This window comes from Callithrix jacchus, chromosome 8 (genome assembly GCF_049354715.1).
Source record: "Callithrix jacchus isolate 240 chromosome 8, calJac240_pri, whole genome shotgun sequence".
Lineage (NCBI taxonomy): Eukaryota > Metazoa > Chordata > Mammalia > Primates > Cebidae > Callithrix > Callithrix jacchus.
In genome coordinates this window covers 11,760,851-11,788,074 of record NC_133509.1, presented here as the reverse complement: position 1 = coordinate 11,788,074, position 27,224 = coordinate 11,760,851, and the positions used below count along the sequence as shown (strand labels likewise).

Here is a 27,224-nt window from a genome sequence, read left to right as displayed (position 1 = left end):
CGACGTGGCCCCGCCCCCTCCGAACCCGGAAGCGGCAGTCTCGGGCCCGCTGAGCGGCGGTTCGGGAGGAGGGAGCGCGCCGGCCCAAGCTCGCTGGGCCCTGCGCCCCGCCCCTCAGAGGCAGGTCTCCTACGCGCTCCGCTGCCTGCTGCCACCCGGGCCCAGCCGCCTCCACGGCCCGCGCTCGTACTGGAGAGAAGAGCGGCCTCCGGGAGGAGGGGAAGGGACGTGGGGGCGGCCACGGCAGGTGAGGGTGGCGAAGGCCTGGGAAGCGGCTGTGTGGGTGGGTGTGCGAGGTTGTAGTGTGTGTGTAGCGCGTGGTAGCTTCGGTTGTTGTGACTTTGTGAGTGTGATCTGAGTGGGCCGGTTCATGTGACCATGCACGTGATCACATGCCCTTGTGAGTGTGTGTCTGAGGCCCAGTCTGGGCTGTGGGGTGGTCGGTGTGCTTGTGACCCTGCCTTTGTGTGGCTGTCACCGATGGGACTGGCGGAGAGCTGTGTGCGAGTTTCCAGCGGGAGGTGGAGGCGGCAGAGGGCTTAACCGGGGCATCCTCCTGTAAACTCATCTTGGGGCTACACGACTGCAGCCCAGGAACATTTTTTTTCCCCCAGCAAACTTTTAAGAACTCTGAACAGAGGCCAGTAATTTTAGAGACAGCACCTCTGTCTGAAAGTGACAGATGTCTTTGTCGTTGCTGAGTGTGGGCCAGGTGTGAGGTTTGTAAACCGGGGATGAGGAACGGAGCAGGGCCGGAGTGTCTCATTTTTCCTTTTCTCATTTTCCTGGGGAGTTACAAGTTAGATATTTATGCTGCTGCTTTGTCTCCACCTACAATGGTTCAGCTCCTTTTGGCACAAAGATTCAACAGACTGAGGAGTAACTCAATAGCTGTGTCCAGATTCCAAAAGCTTCTATACCAAGAGCATGAGAAGAGATGGCACAGATGTCAGGTAGGCAGCTTTTCCTCCCGTGAGGTTTAGAGAGAATGCGGTAGATTCCTGGAAAAAAGAGGGAGAGATCTCCCCTGAAGCGATCTAAGAAAAGATTGCTATGTACTTCGGTGGTAAGGGATGGAGACGTGCATTAAAAAACCAGTTGCATCACCCAGAGACTCTCAGCTTCTAATATTTTGTTATGGCTGATATTAATAATCATGGATTGTCCATAATGTACGTCAACTATAGATTGAAATAAAGTAGCAGAAACCTCTGACTAAGTAAGCTCCTTATGTGACTTAAACGTTGGTAAAGGTGATTTTTGTTGGGTTTAAAGTGTTAGATTCTGTTGAAGCCCTGAGGGATAGGGGCATAGTCACAACTGGCAGTTGTGGTTTTGGGGTTTTTTTTGTTTTTTGTTTTTGAGATGGAGTCTTGCTCTGTCACCCAAGCTGGTGTGCAGTAGCACAGTCTTGGCTCACTGCAACCTCCGACATCCGGGTTCAAGTGATTCTCCTGCCTTAGCCTCCTCCTGAATAGCTGGGATTACAGGTGCCCACCACCATGCCCAGCTAATTTTTGTAATTTTAGTAGAGATGGGGTTTCACCATGTTGGCCAGGCTGGTCTCAAACTCCTGACTTCAGATGATTCACCCGATTTGGCTTCCCAAAGTGCTGGAATTACAGCACCCAGCCACAACTGGCAGTTTTTATTGTCCAGCGGCAAAAGGGACAGAGAAGACTGGGAGTCCAGAGCACACGCTAAACAGGGTTTTCCTTAGGCAAGATTAAGGCTTATCTCGTGGCCCTTTTCCCACCAGCATGAACAGGTGCTTTTGTTTTTGTGAAGAAGAAAATCACGAGAGATCAAATCAGTTTTGCGCTCACGGTCCGCATTCTTTCTCATTCAGTACTGATCAGTTTGATCACAATCTTAGTTAACCTTCTTTGCCATATGCAGACTGTTCCTCTTACGACTTGGAAAAATGTCACCCTTTGGTGGATGAAATTAAGCTAGGACAACAAACTTTTCTATTCAGACCATTCACAGCTGCTTTCCCTTTGCAGCAGTGAGCTTTTATTCACTTAGACGTCAGTTGGTCAGATGCAACATTTGGTATCCATTTTACCTTTCATGTACTGCCAAACTAGCACAAGTGTTAAAATCACTTGTGACTACAGACATTTAGTCACAGGGGAGTGGAAGCTCTCCATCTTGCAAGATTACTTATAACACATTGGCATATTGAGGTGGTTGTGAATTACTCTGAAGACTCTTGGTAAGGAACATTTTTCTACTTACTGCTGTGGGAAGGAAGAGATGACTCTGTGAATATGTGTGCCTGTGTATGTGTGTATTTGTATGGTGCTTTCGTTTGTGCATTGCAGGTGATTCCAAAGCTATGAATGATTTATTTTATCCCGTTTGGTGACTCTAGAAACACTTTCTGTTTTTAGAAACACTTGGTGACTCTAGAAACACATTTTCTGGTTTTAGTTTGCTAAGGTGTTTTATAAATCTGTTGAGTAGATGTTATTTGCTAAACATCTTTTTTCTTTCCTTTAGAATAGATTGTTTCTAATAATGCAATACTAGGAAATGTCTCTATTAAGAAGTATTTAGATGATATAGGAGTATTTCAAGTCTGTCCAGGTAGAAAATATTCCAGAATTAAATATATATGCCAGTTCCTTTCAACTAAAAGTTATAATCAGCTTAGAGAAAGCCTATAGTTAAAATGGCTTTTTTTTTTTTTTTTGAGATAGAGTCTTGCTCCATCGCCCAGGCTGGGGTGCAATGGTACAATCTCAGCTCACTGCAACCTCCACCTCCCAGGTTCAAGCAATTCTCCTGCCTCAGCCTCCCGAGTAGTTGGGATTACAGGCATCTACCACCAGGCCTGGCTAATTTTTTTTGTATTTTCAATAGAGATGGGATTTTGCTGTGTTGGTCAGACTGATCTTGAACTCCTGACCTCAGGTGATCCACCTACCTGGGCTTCCCAAAGTACTAGGATTACAGGTGTGAGCCACCACACCCAAGATTTTTTAACATATCATTATTTTTCGAAATGGAGTCTCGCTCTGTCATCCAGGCTGGAGTGCAGTGGTGCAATCTTGGCTCCCTGCAACCTCTGCCTCCTGGGTTCAAGCGATTCTCCTGCCTTAGCCTCCCAAGTAGCTGGGACTATAGGTGCATGCCACCACACCAAGCTAATTTTTGTATTTTTAGTGGAGACGGAGTTTGTGCTGTTAGCCAGGCTGGTCTCGAACTCTTGACTTTGTGATTTGCCTGTCTTGGACTCCCAAAGTGCTGGGATTGCAGGCGTGAGCCACTGCACCTGACCTTAACATATTAGTATTTAAGATAAAATGGATATGCAAAGAATTATTTTCTTTATTCAGTATTAATAACTATGCACACTGATGTTTAGCATAAGACTGGCTGATGATTTTCTTGGTACTTAAAAGCAACTTATGATTTTAACAAAATTCTGTACAAGTACCATTTTAGCTTTGAGAGAAGAGACCATTATTACAATGTCACGGTTGTAAACCCAGTTTAGCATTGGAATGTCTCCATCTACTGTCTCCTTAGGGTTCAGCTTAGTACGTCTCCAATGTCACAGTGGAGTCTGCTGAGGGCTCCCTGTTCCTGAGGGAGCAGATCTTGAGGGCCACCAAGGAAGAGTTCCTTTGAGTTTGGAATCCCCTCTTCCTTGCCAGTCCAGAGAACTCCCTCTGAAATGACAGTTCAGAGTCAGCCCGGGTGTTAGGTCCTGGAGTCTAACCTCACCTTAGCCCTGCTAGGATCAAGGCTTGCTCTTGAGGTAGAGGAGGTGGTACAAAGCAAATATTTGAATCCTTCCAGGTGGAATTTCCTCACTTAGCAGTAAGAATCTGCAACGGGGAACTATAATTTCAGTTTCCTGTTAGGACATAGCACAGATGCCTGAGCAAAGAGGGGGAAGCCTTTTAGTTGAAGATGTTCAGCTAGGCCAAAGCTCACAGATGCCAGGTTTAGAAATCAACAGATAATGCCTGCTCTGTGCCAAGCACTGTTTTAAGCTTTGGGGACACAGTGGTTCACTTGAACCTGGGAGTCATAGATGAGAAAACAAACCCAAAAAGGATAATGACTTATCTAAGGTCACAGAGCTAGGAAAACTGAAAGGCACTAAGCTCACAACAAAGACTACACATTTTTTCCTAAAGGCAAATGTTTCATTTTGTTGCTAGTTAGAGTGCCTTCAAGTTTACATTATAGATCTTTCAGAGGACATTGTGTAACTGAATCACATTGATATGATACAGGCAAATTTGTATTTTGTATTAAGAACTACATGTGAATTTCTGAAGTTATGTTCCATTACAGTTAGACTTACAGTGTACTGTGAATTTATCAGGAAGCAGGCTTAATTTAAACTTCTTTCTCTAGGCTGTGTGGTAGCTCACACCTGTAGTCCTAGCACTTTGGGAGGCAAGATGGGAGGATTGCTTGAGCCCAGGAATTCAAAACCAGCATGGCAACATAGCGAGACCCCGATATCTGCAAAAATAAAAAATTAGCCTGTCGTGGTGGTGTGTGTCCATTGTCTCAGCTACTCAGGAGGCTGAGGTTGGGATAAGTGCTCGAGCCTCAGAGGTCAAAGCTGCAGTGAGCTGTGACTGTGCCACTGCACTCTAGCCTGGACAACACAGCAAGACTCTGTCTCAAAAATTAAAAAACATAAACTCCTTTCTCTAGCATGGACTATTCTCTATAATCAGACAGGAGCATCTTTATTAAATGGATTCTTAAGGTAATGTCAAAAGATAGCTGATGGCACTGAAGTTTAGAACAAAGACAGGAAGTATGGTGTCAGAAAGGGCTGTCTCACATCTGGTCCTAGCATTGCTATGTGGTCTCAGGTGAGTCATTTAAATTTTCTAGACCAGATTTCTCTTCTGGAAGAACTAAGGGTGTTAGAATAATTTGTTTAAGAGCCCTTCTGGTGGCTGGGCGTGGTGACTCACGCCTGTAATCCCAGCACTTTGGGAGGCTGAAGCGGGAGGATCACCTGAGGTCAGGAGTTTGAGACCAGCCTGGCCAACATGGTGAAACCCCGACTCTACTAAAAACACAAAAATAAGCTGGGCATGGTGGTGGGTGCCGGTAATTCCAGCTATTTGGGAGACTGAGGCAGAAAAATCATTTGAACTTGGGAGGTGGAGGTTGCAGTGAGCCAAGAAAGAAAAGAGAGCCCTTCTGATTCTGTGATTGTAGTATTTCACCAAATAGTTTGCCAGATTCCTTGATTTTCCTTTTTAAAGTGTTGTTGGTATAGCTAGATCAGACTCTACATTTAGTTCTGATGTAAACATGAATTCTTGACGTGAAATATCACATGCTTTTGTTTCAGGGTTAACCTCCATTTCAGCTAATCATGGGAGAGATTAAAGTCTCTCCTGATTATAACTGGTTTAGAGGTTCAGTTCCCCTTAAAAAGGTATGTATGGTTTTACTACACCTCTTATTTGCAAAATCTTGTATTGTTTTTGTGTGTGATTTAGATGTCATGTCTTAGTAGTGTTTGAGAGTAAAAGTTACTGCCAAGTATCATGACTCAGGGTTGCAGAGGGTGAAGTTCAAGTACAGTCAACTTTGGAGACTCATTTTAGAGTGAAGAGTAAAAGCAGGTATAACTGTACTCATTTTATTCATTCATTTGTTTATTTTTGAGATGGAGTCTTGCTCTGGCACCCAGGCTGGAGTGCAGTGCAGTGCACTGCACGATCTTGGCTCACTGCTACCTCTGCTTCCCAGGTTCAAGTAATTCTCCTCAGTCTCCCAAGTAGCTGGGATTACAGGTGCCCAACACCATGCCTGGCGAATTTTTATATTCTTAGTAGAGATAGAGTTTCACCATGTTGGCCAGGCTGGTCTCAAACTCCTGACCATAAATGATCTGCCTGCCTTGCCTCCCAAAGTGCTGGGCTTATAGGCATGAGCCACCACGCCCAGCCAGTACTCATTTTTTATAATTACTTATGTATTCAAGCAAGCAGGTATGTGTGTACTCTTCTTTATAGTTTAGTGGAAAGTTTACAGCAACTACATAGCAAGTACAGTCAGATTATATTCCTGTTCCTCAGATTTAAGACTGGGGTCACATTATAGAGACTCTGTTTGCAATGACATACTCATTCTGCCACAGTCATCTCTGGAAGCTTTATTTTCCTGGGATGTTTGAAAACCCTAAACACTCAGATTGCAGTTGAGTGTTAACTTTGCATCCCATATTAATCCCAGATGTTTGGGGATCACACTAGACAAAGGCAGTTCAAGTCACTGAGTAGAATAGAATCTTTGCTAATTCCCTTGAAGCAGTATTAGAATACTGTGATCTTAAGATCGTTTGCAGCTGTTTGTGATGGCTCACAACTGTAATCCCAGCACTTTGGAGACCTAGGTAGGAGGATCACTTGACGCCAAGAGTTTGAGATCAGCCTAGGCAACACAGCGAGACCCTTTCTCTATTTAAAAACATGAAAAAATTAGCCAGGCATGGTGGTATGTGCCTATAATCCCAGCACTTTGGAAGGCTGAAGCAGGAGGATTGCTTGAGCCTAGGAGTTTCAGACCAACCTGGGCAATATGATGAACCCCTATCTCTACAAACTTGAAGAAATTAACTGGGCTTGTTGGTGCACGCCTGTAGTCCCAGATACTCAAGAGGCTGAGACAGGAGGATTGCTTAAGCCCAGGAAGTCAGGGCTGCAGTGAGCCGTGATCGTGCCACTGCACTCCAGCCTGGGTGACAGAGCCAGACTCTGTCAAAAAAAAAAAAAAGAAAGAAAAGTAAAAATGTGAGTGGCAAAATACAGGGCAAGAACATGAGTGTGAGATACACTGTCATCTATAACCTGGGGAGTCCAAAGGGAACTGTTAGGCCTCTCTAGACTTTGCCTTGTTCCATTTGTCTGCCCCTAGTGATACCAGTGACCCTGGCTAGTGTGCTGCCACCCACAGAGTGACACTGTGGAGTCCATAGCCCTGCTAATGAGGAGCGCTCAGAAAAAAAGAGCCTGGAGGCCTTGATTTTTTTTTTTAATACAAAAGTAAAATAAATACTGATTTGCATTGGCAAACATTTAAGCAGTTAATGTACTTTTCTAAATACCGCCAAAAGTCAGAGAAAACAAAAAGTAAAATAGGATGAGGTGAATAATAATAATAGGTAATACTTCTAGAACACTGAACATCTGCCACACTCTGCTGAGCATTTGAGTTGCTTCAGCTTGCCTTTTTTTTTTTTTTTTTTTTAAGAGACAGGATTTACCTTTCTTGCTCAGGCTGGAGTGCTGCATGATCATATAGCTCAATGCAACCCTGAACTCCTGGGCTCAAGCAATTTTTGTGTCTCAGCCTCCGAAGCAGCTGGGACTATAGGTGTGTACCACCACACATGGCTGATTTTTTCATTTTTCATAGAGATGGTATCTTGCTATGTTGCCCAAGTTGGTCTTGAACTCCTGGCCTCAAGCAGTCCTGCCTTTGGCCACCCAAAAGCACTGAGATTACAGGCATGAGCCATCAGGACTGGCACTCAACATTTCTTTTCTTTTTTTTTTTTTTTTTTTAAGACAGAGTCTCGCTCTGTCGCCAGGCTGGAGTGCAGTGGTGTGATCCCTGCTCACAACAACCTCCGCCTGCCAGGTTCAAGCAATTCTCCTGCCTCAGCCTCCGTAGCTGAGACTACAGGCGCACGCCACCATGCTCAACCAATGTTTGTATTTTTAGGAGAGATGGGGTTTCACCATGTTGGCCAGAATGATCTTGATCACTTGACCTTGTGATCCACCCGCCTCAGCCTCCAAAGGGCTGGGATTATAGGCATGAGCCACCATACTTACCTTTTTGTTTTGTTTTGTTTTTCTTTTTGTTTGATTTTTGAGACAGAGTCTTGCTCTGTCACTTAGGCTGGAGTGCAGTGGCCAGATCTCGGCTTACTGCAACCTCTGCCTCCTGGGTTTAAGCAGTGCTGCCTCAGCCTCTCCAGTAGCTGGGATTACTGGCACATGGCACCACACCTGGGTAATTTTTGTATTTTTAGTAGAGATGGGGTTTCACCATGTTAGCCAGGCTGATCTGAAACTTCTGACCTTAGGTGATCTGCCCACCTTGGCCTCCCAAAGTGGTGGGATTACAGGTGTGAGCCACCATGCCCGGCCCCCTTTGCTCTTCTAACATTCATTATTTCCTCATCATGTTGAGTCAGGAACCACTCAGTTGGAAAGGTTTCTGATTACCTTCCTCCTCCCTACCTGCTTTTCAAAGGGCTGCTGTAATCTTTGAACGGTTACAAAGCCAGTTTCTCTCTGTACCACTCCCTAGTCCCTACTGGTTTGAAGTATTCTCCCAGGAGAGTGACACATAGACCTGCCTCATTCCCCTTCTGTGGCAGAAGTCTCCCCCACAACTCCCCAGAGGCTTGGTCTCAATGAGGCTCCTGAAGCATCTCTTGAGCTGTTGCTGTCTCTACCCACCTACCCAGATGGATAGAGACGGGAGCTAGGAGCCTTGTCTCCCCATCAGCTCCTCTGTTCGTATTCTGACCCTGCAGATCCCAGCCAGTCCTCTGGGCCAGCACTGCAGAATGACTGCAAACTGCCCTCCTTGTAAGATACATTCTCACACACACACAACCAGAACTGTGGGAACAAATAAGATGCCGTGTATAGAGTTTACTCTTTAATGCCGAGCAAAATATATTTCTTCCTATTGTCGTGGATAGAGAGGAAAGTTAGAAACAGAGAAGCGGCCAGGCACGGTGGCTCACGCCTGTAATCTTAGCCCTTTGGGAAGCCGAGGCAGGCAGATTACCTGAGGTCAGATGTCTGAGACCATCCTGGCCAATGTGGTAAAACCCCATCTCTACTAGAAATACAAAAATTAGCCAGGCATGGTGGTGTGCACCTGTAATCCCAGCTACATTGGAGGCTGAGTGAGGCACAAGAATCTCTTGAACCCGGAAGGCGGAGGTTGCAGTGAGCCAAGATCACAACACGGCACTCCAGCCTGGGTGACGGAGCGAGATTCTGTCTCAAAAAAAAAAAAAAAGAAAATGAGAGAAGCAGCAGCCCTTTAAGGATTATAAAGTAGTTTTATGGAATAATATGTTAGCCCTGAGGAAAGAAAAGGAGATCAGAGGAGTTTGTCATGCATGCTAATCTGGTGTGAGCTCCAGGTTACCTTGTAACACACAAGGCAGTAGTGTTAAAATTGTCAGTGAAATGACAGTGTAAAATAACAAAAAGCAAATTTATAAGGTTTTCCACTTTTTTCTTCTAACTTTCCCTCCAGATTATCGTAGATGATGATGACAGTAAGATATGGTCGCTCTATGATGCGGGTCCCCGAAGTATCAGGTGTCCTCTGATATTCCTGCCTCCTGTCAGTGGAACTGCAGATGTCTTTTTCCGGCAGATTTTGGCTCTGACTGGATGGGGTTACCGGGTTATCGCTGTAAGTATTACTGAGACAGTATTAAAATTCAGACCCACATTGTGTGTGTGTGTGTATGTGTGTGTGTGTGTGTGTGTGTGTGTGTACGCGTGCTTCTGTCTCTAATCAGCTATTGTAATGGGTATTTTTTTTTAATTGAGGAAAGATACTGTTTGCCTATTTTAAAATGTGAGATGAAGCCTTTTGAAGAAGGCTGGTGTGAGTCCACAGTCACAGGAGATTCAGAGGGAACAGACCTCTCTATTGGCAGCCTCTCCATGGCCAGCGTTTTCATGTATTCTCTCCTGATGCTCTTCTCTCAACTCGGAGTGGTAGGAAGCATCGTCCTTGTTTACAAATGAGGAAACTGAGGTCTGGCTTACTCAGCCAGTAAGTGGTGGAGAGAGGAACCGAGCTTTGTCTCTTCGCTCCGTTTCTGATCCTCATTTTATCACAACACTGCCTCCAGGGTTGCCGAGCACAGAATATTAGACAACGAAGGGATTTGCCAACATATAAGGGACTGAAAAGCTGGCTTTTCTTGTAAATCTTTTGATATGTCAGGTGAGGTTCATTAATTAGCTCGTATGTTAACTTTTGATTAGGACGTTTTTTGTTCCTAATTGTTACTTTAGAGCCAAGTTTGGTCTAAATCTAGTTTTCCGCTGATCATTCTTGAGTCTTCTCTGGGAGAAAGGTGTGTGGCAAAGGCACTCTTCCTGGTGACAGTTTTTTATTTCTCCATGCTTCCACTGTAATGCTACAGGTTGGTCAGGACATGGGTCTCCTAATTTCCCAGGAAGAGACTCTTTAGCTGGCAGTCATTTCAAGGACCTGCAGTATTCACTTGTAAGTGGTACTCCCAGTGGCAGTACTGCTGTTAGTATACGATTTATTTACTGTTTAAAGAATGAAAGAGCAGGTCACATCTCTTCTCTTAGCAGGTGGGGTTACCACCAACTGGGGCCACACAAAAGAAATCAGTTCCGAGACAAGAACAGAAAATGAAACACCGCATATTCTCACTCATAGGCGGGTGATGAAACATGAGAACACATGGACACAGGGAGGGGAGTACTAAACACTGGGGTCTATTGTGGGGAAAAGGGAAGGGCCACTGGGAGGGGGAGGTGGGGAGGGATAGCCCGGGGAGAAATGCCAAATGTGGGTGAAGGGGAGAAAGGAAGCAAAACACACTGCTATGTGTGTACCTTCGTAACTGTCTTGCATGTTCTGCTCATGTACCCCAAAACCTAAAATGCAATAAAAAATTTGAAAAATAAAAATAAAAAATAAATCAGTTCCTCTTCCTCCTGACAGCCCGTCTCTTACTTGAGAAAATAGTTATCATCATCACCACCTGATGCCTTTCTCCTGGGTCTTTTCTTCTCTGGCTTGGCTTAATTTCTCTGGCTTCTTTAACCATTCTTCACGTGACATGTTTGTCTCTGCAACATAATCCTCCCTTGTTCAGATTTTCAGTCATTCCTCTTCACGAACAGCATTCTAGAAAAGGGTAGGAACTGCCCTCATCCCAGCCCTCTGCAGCCTGAGACATGACACCACCATTTTTGGTGGCCTCTGTTGATCACCCAGGGAGGGGGAAACCAAGAAGCCCGCAGGTACCCAGTTGGGAGTGCTGTCCAGCAGTGTGTTTCTTACTCCACAGTGGCAGGTCATGAGAGCCTACCTTCTGGCTGGATGTTTCTTTTTTACCTTCAGGGTTCCTGATGTGGGCGTTCCCTGTTTCATTAGGAGGGTAGTGAATCAATAAAAGGTCAACAGCATCTTCAAAATTAGTTCGTCATCAAGATTTGATCAGAATGTTCAACTCCATGAGGTCTTGGAACTTATTTAATATTTGTTAGTATCTAGCAGTTAAAATGCACAGGTCTTTTTCATTTAAATTTTGTATTGTTATAATTGTAGATTCACATGCAGCCATAAAAAATAATACAGAGAAATGTCACTTTTACACTTCCCCTAGTTTCCACCAACCCTTTGCAAAACTATAGTACAATATCACAACCCGGATACTGATATTACTACAATCTACTAATCTCATTCACGTTTCCCCAGTTCTGCTTGAACTCATTTGTTTGTATGTATCAAGTTGGATATAATTTTGTCACCTGTGTGGGCATGTATATTTATAAATTAACATCATCCCCTTTCTTTTAGGCTGTCATCTGACTCAAATTCTCAAACTTTCTGTTAGGCAGAATCTGTTCTCCATTCTTTCTTGGGATGGTGGAATTCTTACCCACAAATAGAATTTTAATAACAAAAACAAACAGGCCAGGAGTGGTGGCTTACGCCTGTAATTCCAGCATTTTGAGAGGCCAAGGCAGGTGGATCACTTGAAGTCAGGAGTTTGAGACTAGCCTGGCCAATATGGCGAAACCCTATCTCTACTAAAAATACAAAAATCAGCCAGGTGTTCTGGTGGACATCTGTAATCTCAGCTACTCAGAAGGCTGAGGTAGGAGAATTGCTCAAACCCAGGAGGTAGAGGTGGCATGAGTCGAGATCACACCACTGCACTCCAACCTGGACAACGGAGGAGACTCTGTCTCAAGAAACAAACGAACACCCCAAAGTACAATGAAATAGAGTAACTAAGTCATTTAAAAGAAGAGGAACAACTTTACTGAATACCGCCTTAAAGAAATGCTACCAAAAAGAGACGGAGCTCTCCTTAGATCCTGTTTTCTTTCCAGCTCTCCTGAGCCATATCTTGAATGAAACTGGATTTAAGAGAAAACTGTATTTTTTTTACTGAGATGGGTTCTACTATATTCATCCTTGAACCCCATACTTTTTCAGCTATTTAGAAAGGAAATTGATATGAATTGAAATGGTTACTCACATAATATCCTTAGAGTGTGCTTACTTTTCATTCTCTTTTAATTTGGTCTGTTAGGTAAAATGTGAATTATGAAGTTTAGTAAAAAGTGAGAGCTTATTTTTACATATTTTGTATAGGGAGCAGCACTTGAGCAAATGAGAAATGCCGCTATTTTGAGTTCTAAATTTTTCAAATATATGAGTTATATTTTTACTTTTATGATTTTTAAAATAAAAATTATTGTTATTGTTTCAGTTGCAGTATCCAGTTTATTGGGACCATCTCGAATTCTGTGATGGATTCAGAAAACTTTTAGACCATTTACAATTGGATAAAGTGAGTACCCTGAAACTAATTACATACATATGATTTTTTTGTTTTGAGACAAAGTCTCACTCTGTTGCCCAGGCTGGAGTGCAGTGGCATGATCTCGGCTCACTGCATCCTCCATCTCCTGGGCTCAAGTGATTCTCCTGCCTCAGCTTCCAAAGGAGCTGGGATTGCAGGCATGTACCACCATGCCCAGCTGATTTTTGTATTTTTAGTAAATATGGGCTTTTGCCATGTTGGCTAGACTGACCTCAAGTGATCCACCCGGCTTGGCCTCCCAAAGTGCTGGGATTACAGGCGTGAGCCACCGTGCCCAGCCCTCTTTTATTTTTTAATAATAACTTTATTGCAATATAATTCATATACCATATAATATACCCTTTAAGTATACAGTTCCATGTTTTTCATATATGCGGAGGTATGTGCAACTATCACCGCAGTCAGTGTTTTAGAATTTTTTAAATTCCAAAAACCTCATACGCATTAGCAGTCAGTCCGTATCTTCCCTCCTAGTAGCCCTACAACCTAATTTACTTTTTATCTCTGTGAATTTGCCTATTCTAGATGTTTTGCATAAGTGGAACATATCATATGTGGTGTTTGCGGCTGGCTTTTTAAACTTAGCATTATAAGTCTGAGGTTCATTCATGCTGAAGCCTGAATCAATACTTTGCTTCTCTTTATGGCTAAATCATATTTTTATGAATATGCCATGTCTTGTTGATTCATTCATCAGCTGATACCTTTTGGATATCATGAATAATGTTGCCATGAACATTCATGTACAAGTTTTTGTGTCGACGTGTGTTTTCACTTCTCTTAGGTATGTATTTAGGGGTGGAATTACTGAATCATACTTTTCTTAGACATAAACCACTAAGTGGTTTGGGGTATTTTTCTTTTCTTTTTTTTTTTTTTTTTTTTTTTTGAGACGGGCTTTCACTCTGTCACCCAGGCTGGAGTACAGTGATGCAATCATGGTTTACTGCAGCCTCAACCTCTTGGGCTGCAGTGATCCTCCCACCTCAGCCTCCCAAGTAGCTAGGACTACAAGCATGTACCACCTACAAGCATGCCAAGCTAATTTTTGTATTTTTAGATTTGGCTTTGTTTGTCTGTGAATAATATTTGTTAACTTATATAGCTTGGATGCAGAATTGTATTATCTTGATGGAGTGTGTAAATTGCATTTAAATACAAAATTTTCTAAATTTCTAGCTGCTGTAAATATTTTAGTCTGTTGGCTAGTAATAACATTATACTGTGTGGTTAGTGATAATTGAAGGACGTTTTAATACTCATGTTCAAGATTGATCAGTATTTTAGGATCTGCCTTATATTTGTTCATAATTAGGTTCATCTTTTTGGCGCTTCTTTGGGAGGCTTTTTGGCCCAGAAATTTGCTGAATACACTCACAAATCTCCGAGAGTCCATTCCCTCATCCTCTGCAATTCCTTCAGTGACACCTCTATCTTCAACCAAACTTGGACTGCAAACAGGTAAGAACAAAATTAGTATTTTTGTTCAGTGAAATTTTGAAAATGTTGCATTTTGAGTGTTTGGTATAGGAGGAAGGGAAGGCTTATATATACTTCTGTATTCTGCAACTTCCTTGGCTTTTTTTTTTCTTTTCTTTTTTTTTTTTTTTTTTTTTGATACAGAGTCTTGCTTTGTCAACCAGGCTGAAGTACAGTGGTAGAATCATGGCTCACTGCATCACTGCAGCCTCCATTTCCCAGGCTCAAGTGATTCTCCTACCTCAGCCTCCCAAGTAGCTGGAACTATAGACAGGCATGTGAGGCACCACACCTGGCTAATTTCTATACCTTTTGTAGAGATGGGGTTTTACCATGCTGGTCTCTAACTTCTAGGCTCATGTGATCTGCCCACCTTGGCCTCCCAAAGTTCTGGGATTACAGGCAGGAACCACCATGCCTGGCTCTTTCTTGGCTTTTAAAATTAGAAACAATTACCTTTGCAAAAGGAAAGAGTTGAATGAACTCTAAATTCAATTTTTTTATTACCCTAAATTATTTTTAAATTTTGTTTAATATCATTCATACACTTTGCTCTTTCTATTCAGTATTTCTATATAACTAATATCTTCTGTTTATTCCACTTATTATTTTGTTTAAACAATTCCAAGTATTGACTGACATAGTTTTATTAGGCATTTGGCTTTTCCCGATTCTTCATCACGTTCTACAGTAAATCTTTGTACAAATTACTGGGTTTTTTTCCCTTTGTGGTTTATTTCCTTGAGATATGTTCTCTAAATGGAAAGACTAGAGACTTTGGTCTGTTAACACGTGTTCTGTACATCATGACCCTTGATGTTAGTCTGTTCTTCTGAAAGATAGAAATGGTGAAAATGCTTCCGGGGCAGCCAGTGGGGTACCTGTTTCCTAGGTGCCATCCTTTCATTTATTTGATCATTTGAAGTGGTTCGGTAGGTATCTATGATGCCATACAGCTGGCTTACTGTGCACTTCTTTCATTGCTAGCAAGGCTAGGCTCTAGCCTTAGAAAAAGCCCAGTGGTCAGGTGTGGTGGCTTACATCTGTACTCCCAACACTTTGGGAGGCCAAGCGGGAGGATCACTTCAGGCCAAGAGTTTGACACCAGCCTGAGCTGCATAATGAGACCCTGTTTCTACAAATAATAGCAATAATAATAAATTAGCCAGGTACCATGGTATGTACCTGCAGTCCTAGCTACTCAGGAGGCTGAAGCAGGAGGATTTCTTAAGCCTAAGAGTTCAGAGCTGCACTGAGTCATGATCTTGCCTGTGTACTCCAGTCTGGGTGACAGAGCAAGACCCTATTTCAACAATAAAAGCCTTGTGACTTAAACACATCTGTATGTTCAGTGTTTTCAAATAATGTATAGGGAAATACTGTTTCACATCTACTTAAGATTGTACTCTGGAATATTTTTTAGATTTTCTGATGTAGTTACTCAGCATGCAATAATTTCTTTTTTATTTTTTCTTTTTCTTTTTTTTTTTTGAGATGGAGTCTCATTCTGTCCCCCAGGCTGGAGTGTAGTGGTGCCATCTCGACTCACTGCAACCTCCACCTCCTGAGTTCAAGCCATTCTCCTGCCTCAGCCTTCCAAGTAACTGGGACTACAGGGTGTGCCACCATGCCTGGCTAATTTTTTGTATTTTTTAGTAGAGACGGGTTTTCACTATGTTAGCCAGGATGGTCTTGATCTCCTGACCTCGTGATCTGCCCGCCTTGGCCTCCCAAAGTGCTGGGATTACAGGCATGAGCCACCACGCCTGACCTCATGCAACAATTTCTTGTGTACATTAGCTACTTACAAATCCCTCCCGTCTAGGTAATACACAAATAATGCTCATTATTTTTGGTGATTTTTATTGCTGTTCTAATTGTTAGAAGGCCAGGACAGCCCCCATTCAGTTCGTGCTCCGGCACATCAGCTGCTTTTTGTCAAGTATCTGAGTGCTTACTGTGTGCCACACACTGGAATACAAGAGTGAACAAATCCAGCAGGGTCCACCCCGAACAGAGTGTACTTAGACATCATCACCTTCAAAACCTAAGAAAGTGCTGTGGCTGGGAGAGAACTTAGAAAGTTAACTGGAAGGTGACCCAGTGGTCCTGTTGAGGGAAGCTCAATTTCCAGCAAGGCTGTCCCAGTGATAAGCATCAGAAGCACCTCTTCTAAGTAATTCATCATAGGTTTAGAGAAATTGGTGTTTATCCTCCATGATGGCTCTTAACAGTTGAAATTAATGGAATAAATATAAACTAAAGATTATATATAGAAATCCATAAAATCTGGCCAGTCACAGTGGTTGTATAATTCCAACACTTTGGGAGGCAGAGGTGGGATCATTGCTTAAGTGTCCAGGAGTTCTAGACCAGCCTGGGCAACATAGCAAGACCCTGTTACTACAGAAAATGTTTTAAAAATTAGCCAGGCCTGGTGGTTCAAGCCCACATAGTCCCAACTACTAGGGAAGGCCAAAGTGGAAGGATCACTGGACAGGAGTTTGAGGCTATAGTGAGCCGTGATCACAACACTCTACTTCAGCCTGGGCTGAACAAGATTCTGTCTCTAAAAATTTTTTTAATTTTTAAATTTTTTTTAGAGACAGGGTTTCATCATGTTGGCCAGGATGGTCTCGATCTTCTGACCTCACGATTTGCCTGCCTCTGCCTCCCAAAGTGCTGGGATCACAGGTGCGAGCCACCGCACCTGGCCAAATTTTTTAAATTAAAAAATAAAAAGAGGCCAGGTGTGGTGGCCCACGCCTGTGATCCCAGCACTGTGGGAGGCTGAAGGTGATCACTTGAGGCCAGGAGTTTGCCACCAGCCTGGCAAAAATGGGAAAACCTCATCTCTACTAAAAATACATAAGTTAGCTGGGCATGGTGGCATGCGCCTTTAGAGCCAGCTACTCGGGAGGCTGAGGCATGAGAATTGCTTGACCCTGGGGAAGCAGAGGTTGCAGTGAGCTGAAACCATGCCACTGTGCTCCAACCTGGGCAACCAAGTGAGACTATGTCTGAAATAATAATAATAATAATTTTAAAAAACAAATCTATAAATACCAATTTGCCTTGAATTAGCCAAGTTGAATCTAATAGTAGCAAATTTGGGAAGGTACAATAACTTTCATATTGGTATTTTAAAATCTATTTTTAAATATCAGTCAATAAAAAGAAAATATTGAGCTGGGTGCAGTGGTTCACACCTGTAATCCTGGAACTTTGGGAGGCCGAGGCAGGCAGATCAAGGCCAAGAGATGGAGAACATCCTGGCCAACATGGTGAAACTCCATCTCTACTAAAAGTACAAAAATTAGCTAGGCGTAGTGGCGTGTGCCTGTCGTCCCAGCTACTTGGGAGGCTGAGGCAGGAGAATCACTTGAACCCGGGAGGTGGAGGTTGCAGTAAGCCCAGATCGCACCACTACACTCCAGCCTGGCAATAGAGCGAGACTTGTCTCAATCAATCAATCAATCAATAAGAAATATCAGGAGAATGATCCAAGATGGCCGGTCACTAACATCACAGGATTGCAGCCCTCAGTGAAGGCGCAGAGAACTAGAGGACGCCACACTTTCAGACAAATTCTGGTCGCTCATGGAGCAGAAGATCCCCAGTGGAGGAAACACACGGGTTGCCAGCGCGACTCTCCTGGCCTGCACAGTGGTTCCGCCTCAGGGCGGCAGCTCTCGGAGCAGAGTAAACAGGTTTGGAGGACCCGCAAGGGCCCCCCAGCACAACACCAGAGCCCAGCGCAGCGGCTGTGACGGCACCTCGGCGCGGCAGCACTCGGTGCAGAGTAAACGGGACCGGTTCCCCTTCTGACCGAGGTTTGGAGCCCCGGGAAGGCAGAGTCGCCTGCTACGGACACAAGAAGGAAGCCCGACAGGAGAATCCTGGGAAGAAAAGCACCATCAGTTTTAATGCTGCTGCTCTGGCCCAACTAACAACCTGGACGCCCACTCAAGAGACCTAATCTGAAAGTTGGTAAATTCAAAGACGACAGGTGGATAAATTTACAGTGATGGGAAGAAACCAGCGTAAAAAAGCTGAGAATACTCAAAGTCAGAACGCCTCTCCCTCTAAAGAAGATCACAGTTCCACATCGACAATGGAACAAGGCTTGATGGAGAACCAGCGCATCCCAATGACAGAAGTACTCTTCAAGAAATGAATAATAACAAACTTCAGTGAGTTAAAAGAACATGTTGTAGCCCAATGTAAAGAAACTAGGAACTTTGAAAAAAGGTTTGATGAAATCCTATTGAGAATAGACAACTTAGAGAGGAGTATGAGTGAATTAATGGAACTGAAGAATACAATACAGGAACTCCGAGAAGTATGCACAGGTTTAAACACTCGAATTGTTCAAGCAGAAGAAGGGATATCAGAGGTCAAAGTCCAACTTAGTGAAATAAAACGTGAAGAAAAGATTAGAGAAAAAAGGATAAAAAGGAATGAGCAAAGTCTCCAAGAAATGTGGGACTATGTGAAAAGACCAAATTTACGTTTGATAGGTGTACCTGAATGCGACGGAGAGAATGAATCCAAGCTGGAAAATACCCTTCAGGATATTATTCAGGAAAATTTTCCTAAACTAGCAAAGCAGGTCAATATTCAACCCCAGGTAATACAGAGAACACCACAAAGATATTCCTCAAGAAGAGCAACCCCAAGGCACATAATCGTTAGATTCACCAGGGTTGAAATGAAGGAGAAAATACTAAGGGCAGCCAGAGAGAAAGGTCAGGTTACCCACAAAGGCAAACCTATCAGACTTACAGCAGATCTCTCAGCAGAAACTCTACAAATCAGAAGAGAGTGGGGGCCAATATTCAACATCCTCAAAGAACAGAACCTTCAATCCAGAATTTCATATCCAGCCAAACTAAACTTCAGAACTGAAGGAAAAATAAAATCTTTTATGAACAAGCAAGAACTCAGAGATTTTATTACCACCAGGCCTGCTTTACAAGAGCTTCTGAAAGAAGCATTACACACAGAAAGAAACAACCAGTATTAGCCTTTCTAAAAAATACCAAAAAGTAAAGAGCACCAACATAAAGAAGAATTTACACCAACGAATGGATAAAACAGCCAGTTGACATCAAATGACAAGTAACCCTAAATTTAAATCAACTAAATCCCCCAATCAAAAGACACAGCCAAAACCCAACGGCATGTTACATCCAGACCTGTTTCACATGCAAGGATACACAAAGACTCAAAACAAAGGGATGGAGAAAGATTTACCAACCAAATGGAGAGCAAAAATAAATAATAAATAAATAAAAAGCAGGAGTTGCAAATCTTGTATCGGATAAAATAGATTTTAAAGCAACAAAGATACAGTGGTAAAAGGATCAATGCAACAACAAGAGCTAACGATCCTAACACCCAGATACATAAAGACTTAGACTCAATGAGACAGAAAATTAATAAGGATATCAAAGACTCGAACTCAGATCCGGAACAAGTAAACTTAATAAATATTTATAGAGCTCCCCACTTCAAATACACAAAATATACATTCTTGTCAATACCACATCACACCTACTCATAAGTTTAAATGAAACATTGATTGGCCATTATTAATACCCAATTTTTTTCAGAATAAAGCAATATTTCCATTTACTCTCCCTCTTTCTCTCCTCTTTCTTCCTCTCCTTTACTTATTTATTTATTTTTTCTTTCCTTCTCTCAAAAAAAAGAAATCAACTTGTAAACCTCTAGATCCAGGTCGGCAATGTCTCTTTCATTGCTTGATTTCCTTTTTTCCCTTCCCTCCCTCCCTCCCTCCTTCCCTTCCTCCCCCCTTCTTCCCTTCCTTCCTTCCTTCATCCCTTCCTTCCTCCCTACCGTCCTCCTTCCCTCCCTTCCTGCCTTCCTCCAGAAGGAATAAATAAATAAATAAGAAATATCAACCAGAAGGAAAGAATATTCTCTTAATGCTCAGTTTTCCAAAAGAAATAGCTTAATCCTTGGAAATAAGGCAAATTAGAAGAATAAAATCTTGGACTCATCAGAATGTCTATCTCAGTAAAAGTATTTTGAAATATCACTTATAATTATCCTAAATCCTCAAATAAAATTTTAATTATATTAAGCCATAACTGTTTGGAAGCTTGGGAAAGTGTATAAAAACCAGATGCTGAGCTCTTTAGAGGAAGAGATTAGGACTTTTTATCTAGATCCCAAGCTAATACAAAGCTTTAATGTTGAATGAACATTTGCCATGTGTAGTCTTGGAAGTTTAAATTATAAGGTCTTTGTCTATGTTTTACAGCTTTTGGCTGATGCCAGCATTTATGCTCAAAAAGATAGTTCTTGGAAACTTTTCATCTGGCCCAGTGGACCCTATGATGGCTGATGCCATTGATTTCATGGTAGACAGGGTAAGGATCATGACACTGGGGTGGGGACACATGGTATTGGGAATTTTCACATCTACTTGGTTCCAGAAGATAGATCCGTCTCACTGAATATGTGTTAGAGGTAGTTGCTAAGCAGTCTTCCAGATCAATACATCTGAGCAGAAATTATTGCTGGGAAGGGCTTGCCTACATTAGTGTGTCCCACCAGCTGTTCATCAAAATCACTTAGGAGAGTTTTCAGAAATAGATTGTAAGGCCTCACACCAGACCCTCCATCGGGAATCCCTGGGCTTGGGATCTGGGAATCTATTTTTACTTCACATTTTCCCTCTACCCACCAGGTAAATCTGACACACCAGGTCCATCGGCTTGCCTTTGGGAACTGCTGGGCTAGATGATTTCTGAAGTCTCTTCTAGCTCTAAGATCCCTTAAAGGTTTAAAAAAAAAAAAAAAAAAAGATATATCTGTCACCTTTGAGCAGTAGGAATTGGCTTGCTGCCCCCAGGCACCTCGCTGGAGTAGTCAGTGCAGGTTGAGGGCTTTAGAAGGCCAGGTTTCATTGATTTGTATCCAGGTTTCCAGAACAGAAAACGCCACCACCTCCTGAGAAGCCCAGTTCATGTTCTCCCACATACATGGTGGTTCCTCACTGGTGGCTTTTCTGGCCCCACCACAGATGATACCACCTTTATAAGCACAAATATTGTCTGTAGATTTAATGTAAATGTGAAAAACAAAATGATGTCAAAAACTTTACCTGTGTTTCTTCCTGCAGCTAGAAAGTTTGGGTCAGAGTGAACTGGCTTCAAGACTTACCTTGAACTGTCAAAATTCTTATGTGGAACCTCATAAAATTCGGGACATCCCTGTAACCATTATGGACGTAAGCTTCCTTTTAAGTAAAGTAGCTGCTATACTTTTTTTAATGTGCATGTCAAGATCCCCTTTAAAACTATTTGACAGTTTTAATGTGCCTTTCAAGTGCTGCCTTGGTTTTTGTTTTCATCCTCCAGCTTTCTCAGTTCCAAAATAATCTGTTGATTGCTTGTCTTAGATTTCTTTCTGGCAGGAATAACAACACTGAAATCAAAATAGGCTGAGCACAGTAGCTTATGCCTGTAATCCTAGCGCTTTGGGAGGCTGAGGCAGGAGTATGGCTTGAGTCCAGGAGTTCAGGACCAGCCTGGACAACACAGTGAGACCCTGTCTCTTTTTATTAAAAAAAATAAATAAACATGAATCAAAATCAATTTAAACAAGGGCGTCTACCCATTTGGTATATTTTTGCTGTTCTCATCAATAGCCATTACATATCTGGGTAGCAAAGAGAAGGTACTTCACAAGGGTAGAGAATCAAGAATTCCATAGTCTAATTAGCACAAAGCTTGCTTATTTTTTTACTGTGGTAAAATACACATTAAAACATATACCATTTTAACCATTTTTAAGTGCACAGTTCAGTGGCATTAAGTATATTCACAATGTTGTGCAACCACCACCGTTTTCACAACATTTTCATCATTCCAAGAAGAAATTGCATACCCATTCAACAATAACTCTGTTTCCTTTTTCTCCCAGCCTCTGATAAGCAACAGTCTACTTTCTGTCTGTAAGAATTTGCCTATTCTAGGAACCTCATATAAGTGGAATCATACATTTATCCTGCTGTGCGGCTTACTTCGCTTAGCATAATGTTTCTCAAAACTTACCTTGAAATGTTATGCATGTGTCAGAATGTCATTTCTTTCTTTTTTTTTTTTCTCTGAAACAGGTTCTCATTGTGTTCCCCAGGCTGGAGTACAGTGGTGTAATCTCAGTTCACTACAACCTCTGCCTCCCAGGCCCAAACAATCCTCCCTCCTTAGCCTCCTGAGTAGCGGGAACCACAGGTGCACACCACTACATCAGGCTAATTTTTTATAGAGATGGAATTTCACCATGTTGCCCAGGCTGGACTCAAACTCTGGGGCTCAAGCTATCTGCTCGCCTCAGCCTCCCGAAGTGCTGGGATTACAGGTGTGAGCCACCATGCCCAGCCTGTCATTTCTTTTTGAAGTGGAATAATGTCTACCAATAAAACCAATGTTGGTTCATACCACATTTTGTTTATCCATTCATCCATCAGTGGGCACTTAGTTGTGTTCAGTTTTTGGCAATTGTGAATAATGCTTCTCTACACATGGGTATAAAAGTATGTTTGGGCTGCGCACATTGGCTCATGCCTGTGATCCCAGCACTTTGGGAGGCTGATGCAGGATTGCTTGAGCCCAGGAATTTGAGACCAGTCTGGGCAATATAAGGAGACCCCATCTCTACTTATAATAAAAAAAATTAGCTGGTCCCAGCTACTTGGGAGACTGAGGCGGAAGGATCACCTGAACCCAGGGGGGTTAAGGCTGCAGTGAACTTCGATCGTGCCACAGCACTCCAGCCTGGGCAACAGAGTGAGACCCTGTCAAAAAAAAAAGTGTATATATATACACATATATATATGTTTGAGTTCCTGCTTTTAATACTTTTTTATTTTAAAATTATTTTTTTAAAATTATATTTTGTTTTTTATTTTCATGGGTACGTAGTAGATGTATCCTACTTTTAATTCTTTTGGACATACAGTTTGAAGTGGAATTGCGGGATCATCTGTTGAACTTTTTGAAGAACCACCGTACCATCTCTTCCACAGTGGCTGTGCCATTTCATGTTCCCACCTGCAATGCACAAGGGTTCCAGTTTCTCTATATCCTGGACACTTCTTTCTGGTTTTTTGGTTGATACTTATCCTGATGGATATGAATTGGTATCTCACTGTAGTTTCAACTTTAAAAAAAATCATGGCCGGGCACGGTGGCTCACGCCTGTAATCCCAGCACTTTGGGAGGCCGAGGCGGGTGGATCACGAGGTCAAGAGATCGAGACCATCCTGGTCAACATGGTGAAACTCCGTCTCTACTAAAAATACAAAAAATTAGCTGGGCATGGTGGCATGTGCCTGTAATCCCAGCTACTCAGGAGGCTGAGGTAGGAGAATTGCTTGAATCCAGGAGGCAGAGGTTGCGGTGAGCCAAGATTACACCATTGCACTCCAGCCTGGGTAACGAGTGAAACTCCGTCTCAAAAAAAAAAAAAAAAATTATAAAACTGTTTTGCCTTATAAATGGATTTGTCCCTAAATTCAAATAATAGGATATTTTTAATAATTGGTTTTTGTAGGGAAATTATCCATTATAAGCATGTAAACAACTTCTTATTCTCTGCCATAATTGCTGCATTCTGATAGAACAAGCTTTTCAATGTTTCTCACAGGGCATTTGCTCTGCCTGCTCTTCTTTCAAAGCCATGCTCATCACCTGGGTTCATGGTCACTGAAAACAGCCTCTGAGATTTAGTTGGAGATGCACTATTTTAAATATACAGATTTAGTGTGGTATATTTAGTATACACCATTTTTTACTACTTTTAGTTTTTGAAAAACTTCCCTGCATGTAAAACATAAATGTGTATGGATACTGAAAGATGTCTAGAATCTTATGCTACAACTGGCTTCCCCAAGAAAGAGGAGCTTGTACTCTTTACAGTTTTTTGGAACTTTTTCACTGAGCCTAAGTGACTTATGTTATTCCTTTAAATTAATAATAAAAGTAAAAAGTTATTTTGGGACTTCATGATCTTTTTGAAATTTATTGGCATTTGTGGTGATTGTTCTCTATTAATATTCTGTTAATCTACTTAGCTATATTTGAGGAGAAAGAAAATTCATGGTAGAATTTTCCCCCACCCCAGCCAGACGCAGTGGCTCACACCTGTAATCCCAGCCCTTTGGGAGGCCGAGGCGTGCTGATCACTTTAGGTCAGGAGTTCGAGACCAACCTGGCCAACATGGTGAAACCTCATCTCTTTCCTAAAAATACAAAAATTAGCTGGTGTGGTAGTGGGCGCTTTAATCCCAGCTATTTGGAAGGCTAAGGCAGAAGAATTGCTTGAACCCAGGAGGTGGAGGTTGCAGTGAGCCAAGATTGTACCCCTGCACACCAGCCTGGGTGACAGAGGGAGACTCTGTCTGAAAAAAAGAAAAAAAAAAAAAGAATTTCCCCCTCTAAAAGAATGCAGGAGATGCTTTGCAGCAAAATCTGTAGCTAATGTCTTGGGTTGGAGTTAGAAGTCACCAGGGATCAGCAGTAGAAGGTAGCTCAGGCTGCTAGGGGCACAGCACTCTCTTCATAAGAAAGGAATGCTTAGGGTAGCATTTCCATAACGTGAAAAGAACGTATTAAAACAGTTGATTACAGCTTTGTGTATGTGTGTGTGTGTTTTACCTTTCCTATGGTGCTGAAGCTTTATGTATTTTTTAAAGGTGTTTGATCAGAGTGCACTTTCAACTGAAGCTAAAGAAGAAATGTACAAGCTGTATCCTAATGCCCGAAGAGCTCACCTTAAAACAGGAGGCAATTTCCCATACCTGTGCAGAAGTGCAGAGGTGAATCTTTATGTACAGGTAGGGCCTAGCTTGAAACCCAGAGCACTCTAAGCCCAACATATGTTTGTAACATAAAGCCTTTTTTTTCATGGAGTAGTAAGGGGATCAGGGAACTATAGAATTCTTCGTAGGAATGAAGCAATGACTTGATAAAAGTGGTTTACATTTATAATTTGTAGGTCAATTTGAACATATATTAGAGATCCCCCACTGACTCCCTGCCTACCATCCCTTTTCCAAGAACAGGAGGCCTGCATTCACATATTGAGATAGCCATTGGCATGACGGGACCTTGCCCTCTGGACACAGTGAATTCCATCAGAGCAAGACACCAAACCTAAATGGGGTCAATCTGAGTCCTGTGAAGTGACTTCTTAATCTAATTTTAATGCATTAAAAGAAAACCCTAATAACACCACTCCTTCATACTCTAACTAAGTGGCTAATATGATAGCAGTGAGGGGTGAGTGCCCTGGCAATTTGGCAAGAAGAATCAAGAGCCTTAAAAAACCAGTCATGTTCCATGATCCTGTCAGCCACTTGTAGAAGACAGGATCCTGAACAGGAAAACCTGGTGCTGGAGATGTTCATCGTAGCAGCACTAGTCATAGTAGCAGAAGATTGGAAGGACCTAACTTACAGCAGCAGAAGGGAAGGGTAAACCTCTCCTCATGGAGCACGCACCATCTAAGATGTCTCAGGAGACTCTGCAGGACTCAGGGAGTGAGGAACAAAGATCCCAAATGTGGTTTTAAAAAATTGTTTGACTTTTCTCTAGTATGTATTAGTCTGTACATTTTAGAAGTAAAAAACATTTATCTCCTATGATGATTTTTCCTATCAAAACTTTGTAGAAGGCAGTGTACATTTTGTTCTGTAATGCAGCCATTTAAAATAATGATTCTAGCTGGGTGTGATGATTCAGGCCTATAATCCTAGCACTTTGGGAGGTCAAGGTGGACGGATCACCTGAGGTCAAGAGTTCGAGACCAGCCTGGCCAACATGGTGAAACCCCATCTTCTAAAAATAGAAAAATTAGTTGAGCATGGTGGCGGGCATCTGTAATGCCAGCTCAGGAGGCTGAGGCAGGAGAATTGCTTGAACCTGGGAAGCAGAATTTGCAGCGAGCCAAGATTGCACTGTTGCGCTCCAGCCTGGGTGACAAGAGTGACACTCTGGCTCAAAAAATAAATAAATAGGCCAGTGTGGTGCCTCACACCTGTAATCCCAACACTTTGGGAGGCTGAGGCAGGCAGATCAAGAGATCAAGACCATCCTGGCCAACATGGTAAAACCCCATCTCTACTAAAAATACAAAAATTAGCTGGGTGTAGTGGCACATGCCTGTAGTCCCAGCTACTCAGGAGGCTGACGCAGGAGAATTGCCTGAACCCAGGAGGTAGAGGTTGCAGTGAGCTGAGATCATGCCACTGCACTGCAGCCTGATGACAGAGCAAGACTCTGTCTCAGAAAATAAATAAAATAAAATAAATAAACAGATAAGTAAAATAAAATAATGATTCTGCATTTCAACAGATACATTTGCTGCAGTTCCATGGAACCAAATACGCGGCCATTGACCCATCAATGGTCAGTGCGGAGGAGCTTGAGGTGCAGAAAGGCAGCCTTGGCATCAGCCAGGAAGAACAATAGTTGTCTCTTGCTGTCAATGATAAGTTGACCCGGTGTGTTCTCATATAGTCCGTGGCATCAGCGTCCACCAGCTGGCCTTTTCCTTCAGGTTCGTCAGGCTCACCGGTTCTCACTGTGTCTGGGAAGTAGGACTGATGGTCATCTTCATGACAGGTGGCAGCTCCACTAAGCCCGTGTAACTGTTTGCTCTTCGGTTTTCTTAGCTTTTGAATTTGAAGAAGTACTTTTGAAGACTCCCGTTTTCAGAACTGTGCAAATTTTGCTACCAAAAGTCTTCATCACTGTGTTCTTAAGTGAATGTTAACTTCTGAGGTTTGGGATTTTGTGGGGACTTTTTTTTCTTCTTTACCTTTCTTCTTTCTTTCCTTCTTTTTTTAATGTTTGCTGCCAATGCTGCATCCAGATTGCATATCAGGTCATTGAGTATTTTATGCTTTCTGGATATAACGTTATCAGCGTGCCATGGCTATCACCCCACTGTTTGCTCTCCTGCAAATCAACTGCTTTTAATTTACACTTAAGCAAATTGTTCTGAGTGTAAGCTACTGTCTTTCTAGATATTACAGTCATTTGGAATAAAAATTCAATTTCACCGA

The 27,224-nt window shown here is 42.5% G+C and overlaps 1 protein-coding gene across 11 annotated transcripts; it reads left to right on the top strand.

Moving 5' to 3' along the window:
- The first annotated feature begins 36 nt into the window (after nt 1-36).
- On the top strand, nt 37-27,224 carry SPG21 (SPG21 abhydrolase domain containing, maspardin). Of its 11 annotated transcripts, XM_078333383.1 has the most exons (11): nt 37-247; nt 846-953; nt 5,342-5,428; nt 9,286-9,447; nt 12,530-12,610; nt 13,959-14,104; nt 15,617-15,739; nt 20,412-20,520; nt 21,276-21,383; nt 24,852-24,992; nt 26,512-27,224. In XM_078333383.1, the coding sequence occupies exons 3-11, from the start codon at nt 5,366-5,368 to the stop codon at nt 26,626-26,628; spliced, it is 1,050 nt and encodes a 349-aa protein (XP_078189509.1). In that variant the 5' UTR covers nt 37-247; nt 846-953; nt 5,342-5,365; the 3' UTR covers nt 26,629-27,224. The 11 variants fall into 11 exon arrangements, 9 of the variants coding, with proteins under 9 accessions (XP_078189509.1, XP_078189508.1, XP_009003308.1 ...); XR_013520724.1 differs by lacking the exon at nt 15,617-15,739 and having other exon boundaries at nt 21,276-21,399; XM_078333382.1 differs by lacking the exon at nt 846-953.

What these genes read in the sequence shown, in the direction of transcription:
- SPG21 (XM_078333382.1), top strand. Translation starts at nt 5,366, where the DNA reads ATGGGAGAGATTAAAGTCTCTCCTGATTATAACTGGTTTAGAGGTTCA. An exon ending in CAAGTAACTGGGACTACAGG is followed by an intron (nt 15,740 to 20,411) that starts GTGTGCCACCAT and finishes TATGTTTTACAG; the next exon opens with CTTTTGGCTGATGCCAGCAT. An exon ending in TTGATTTCATGGTAGACAGG is followed by an intron (nt 20,521 to 21,275) that starts GTAAGGATCATG and finishes TTCTTCCTGCAG; the next exon opens with CTAGAAAGTTTGGGTCAGAG.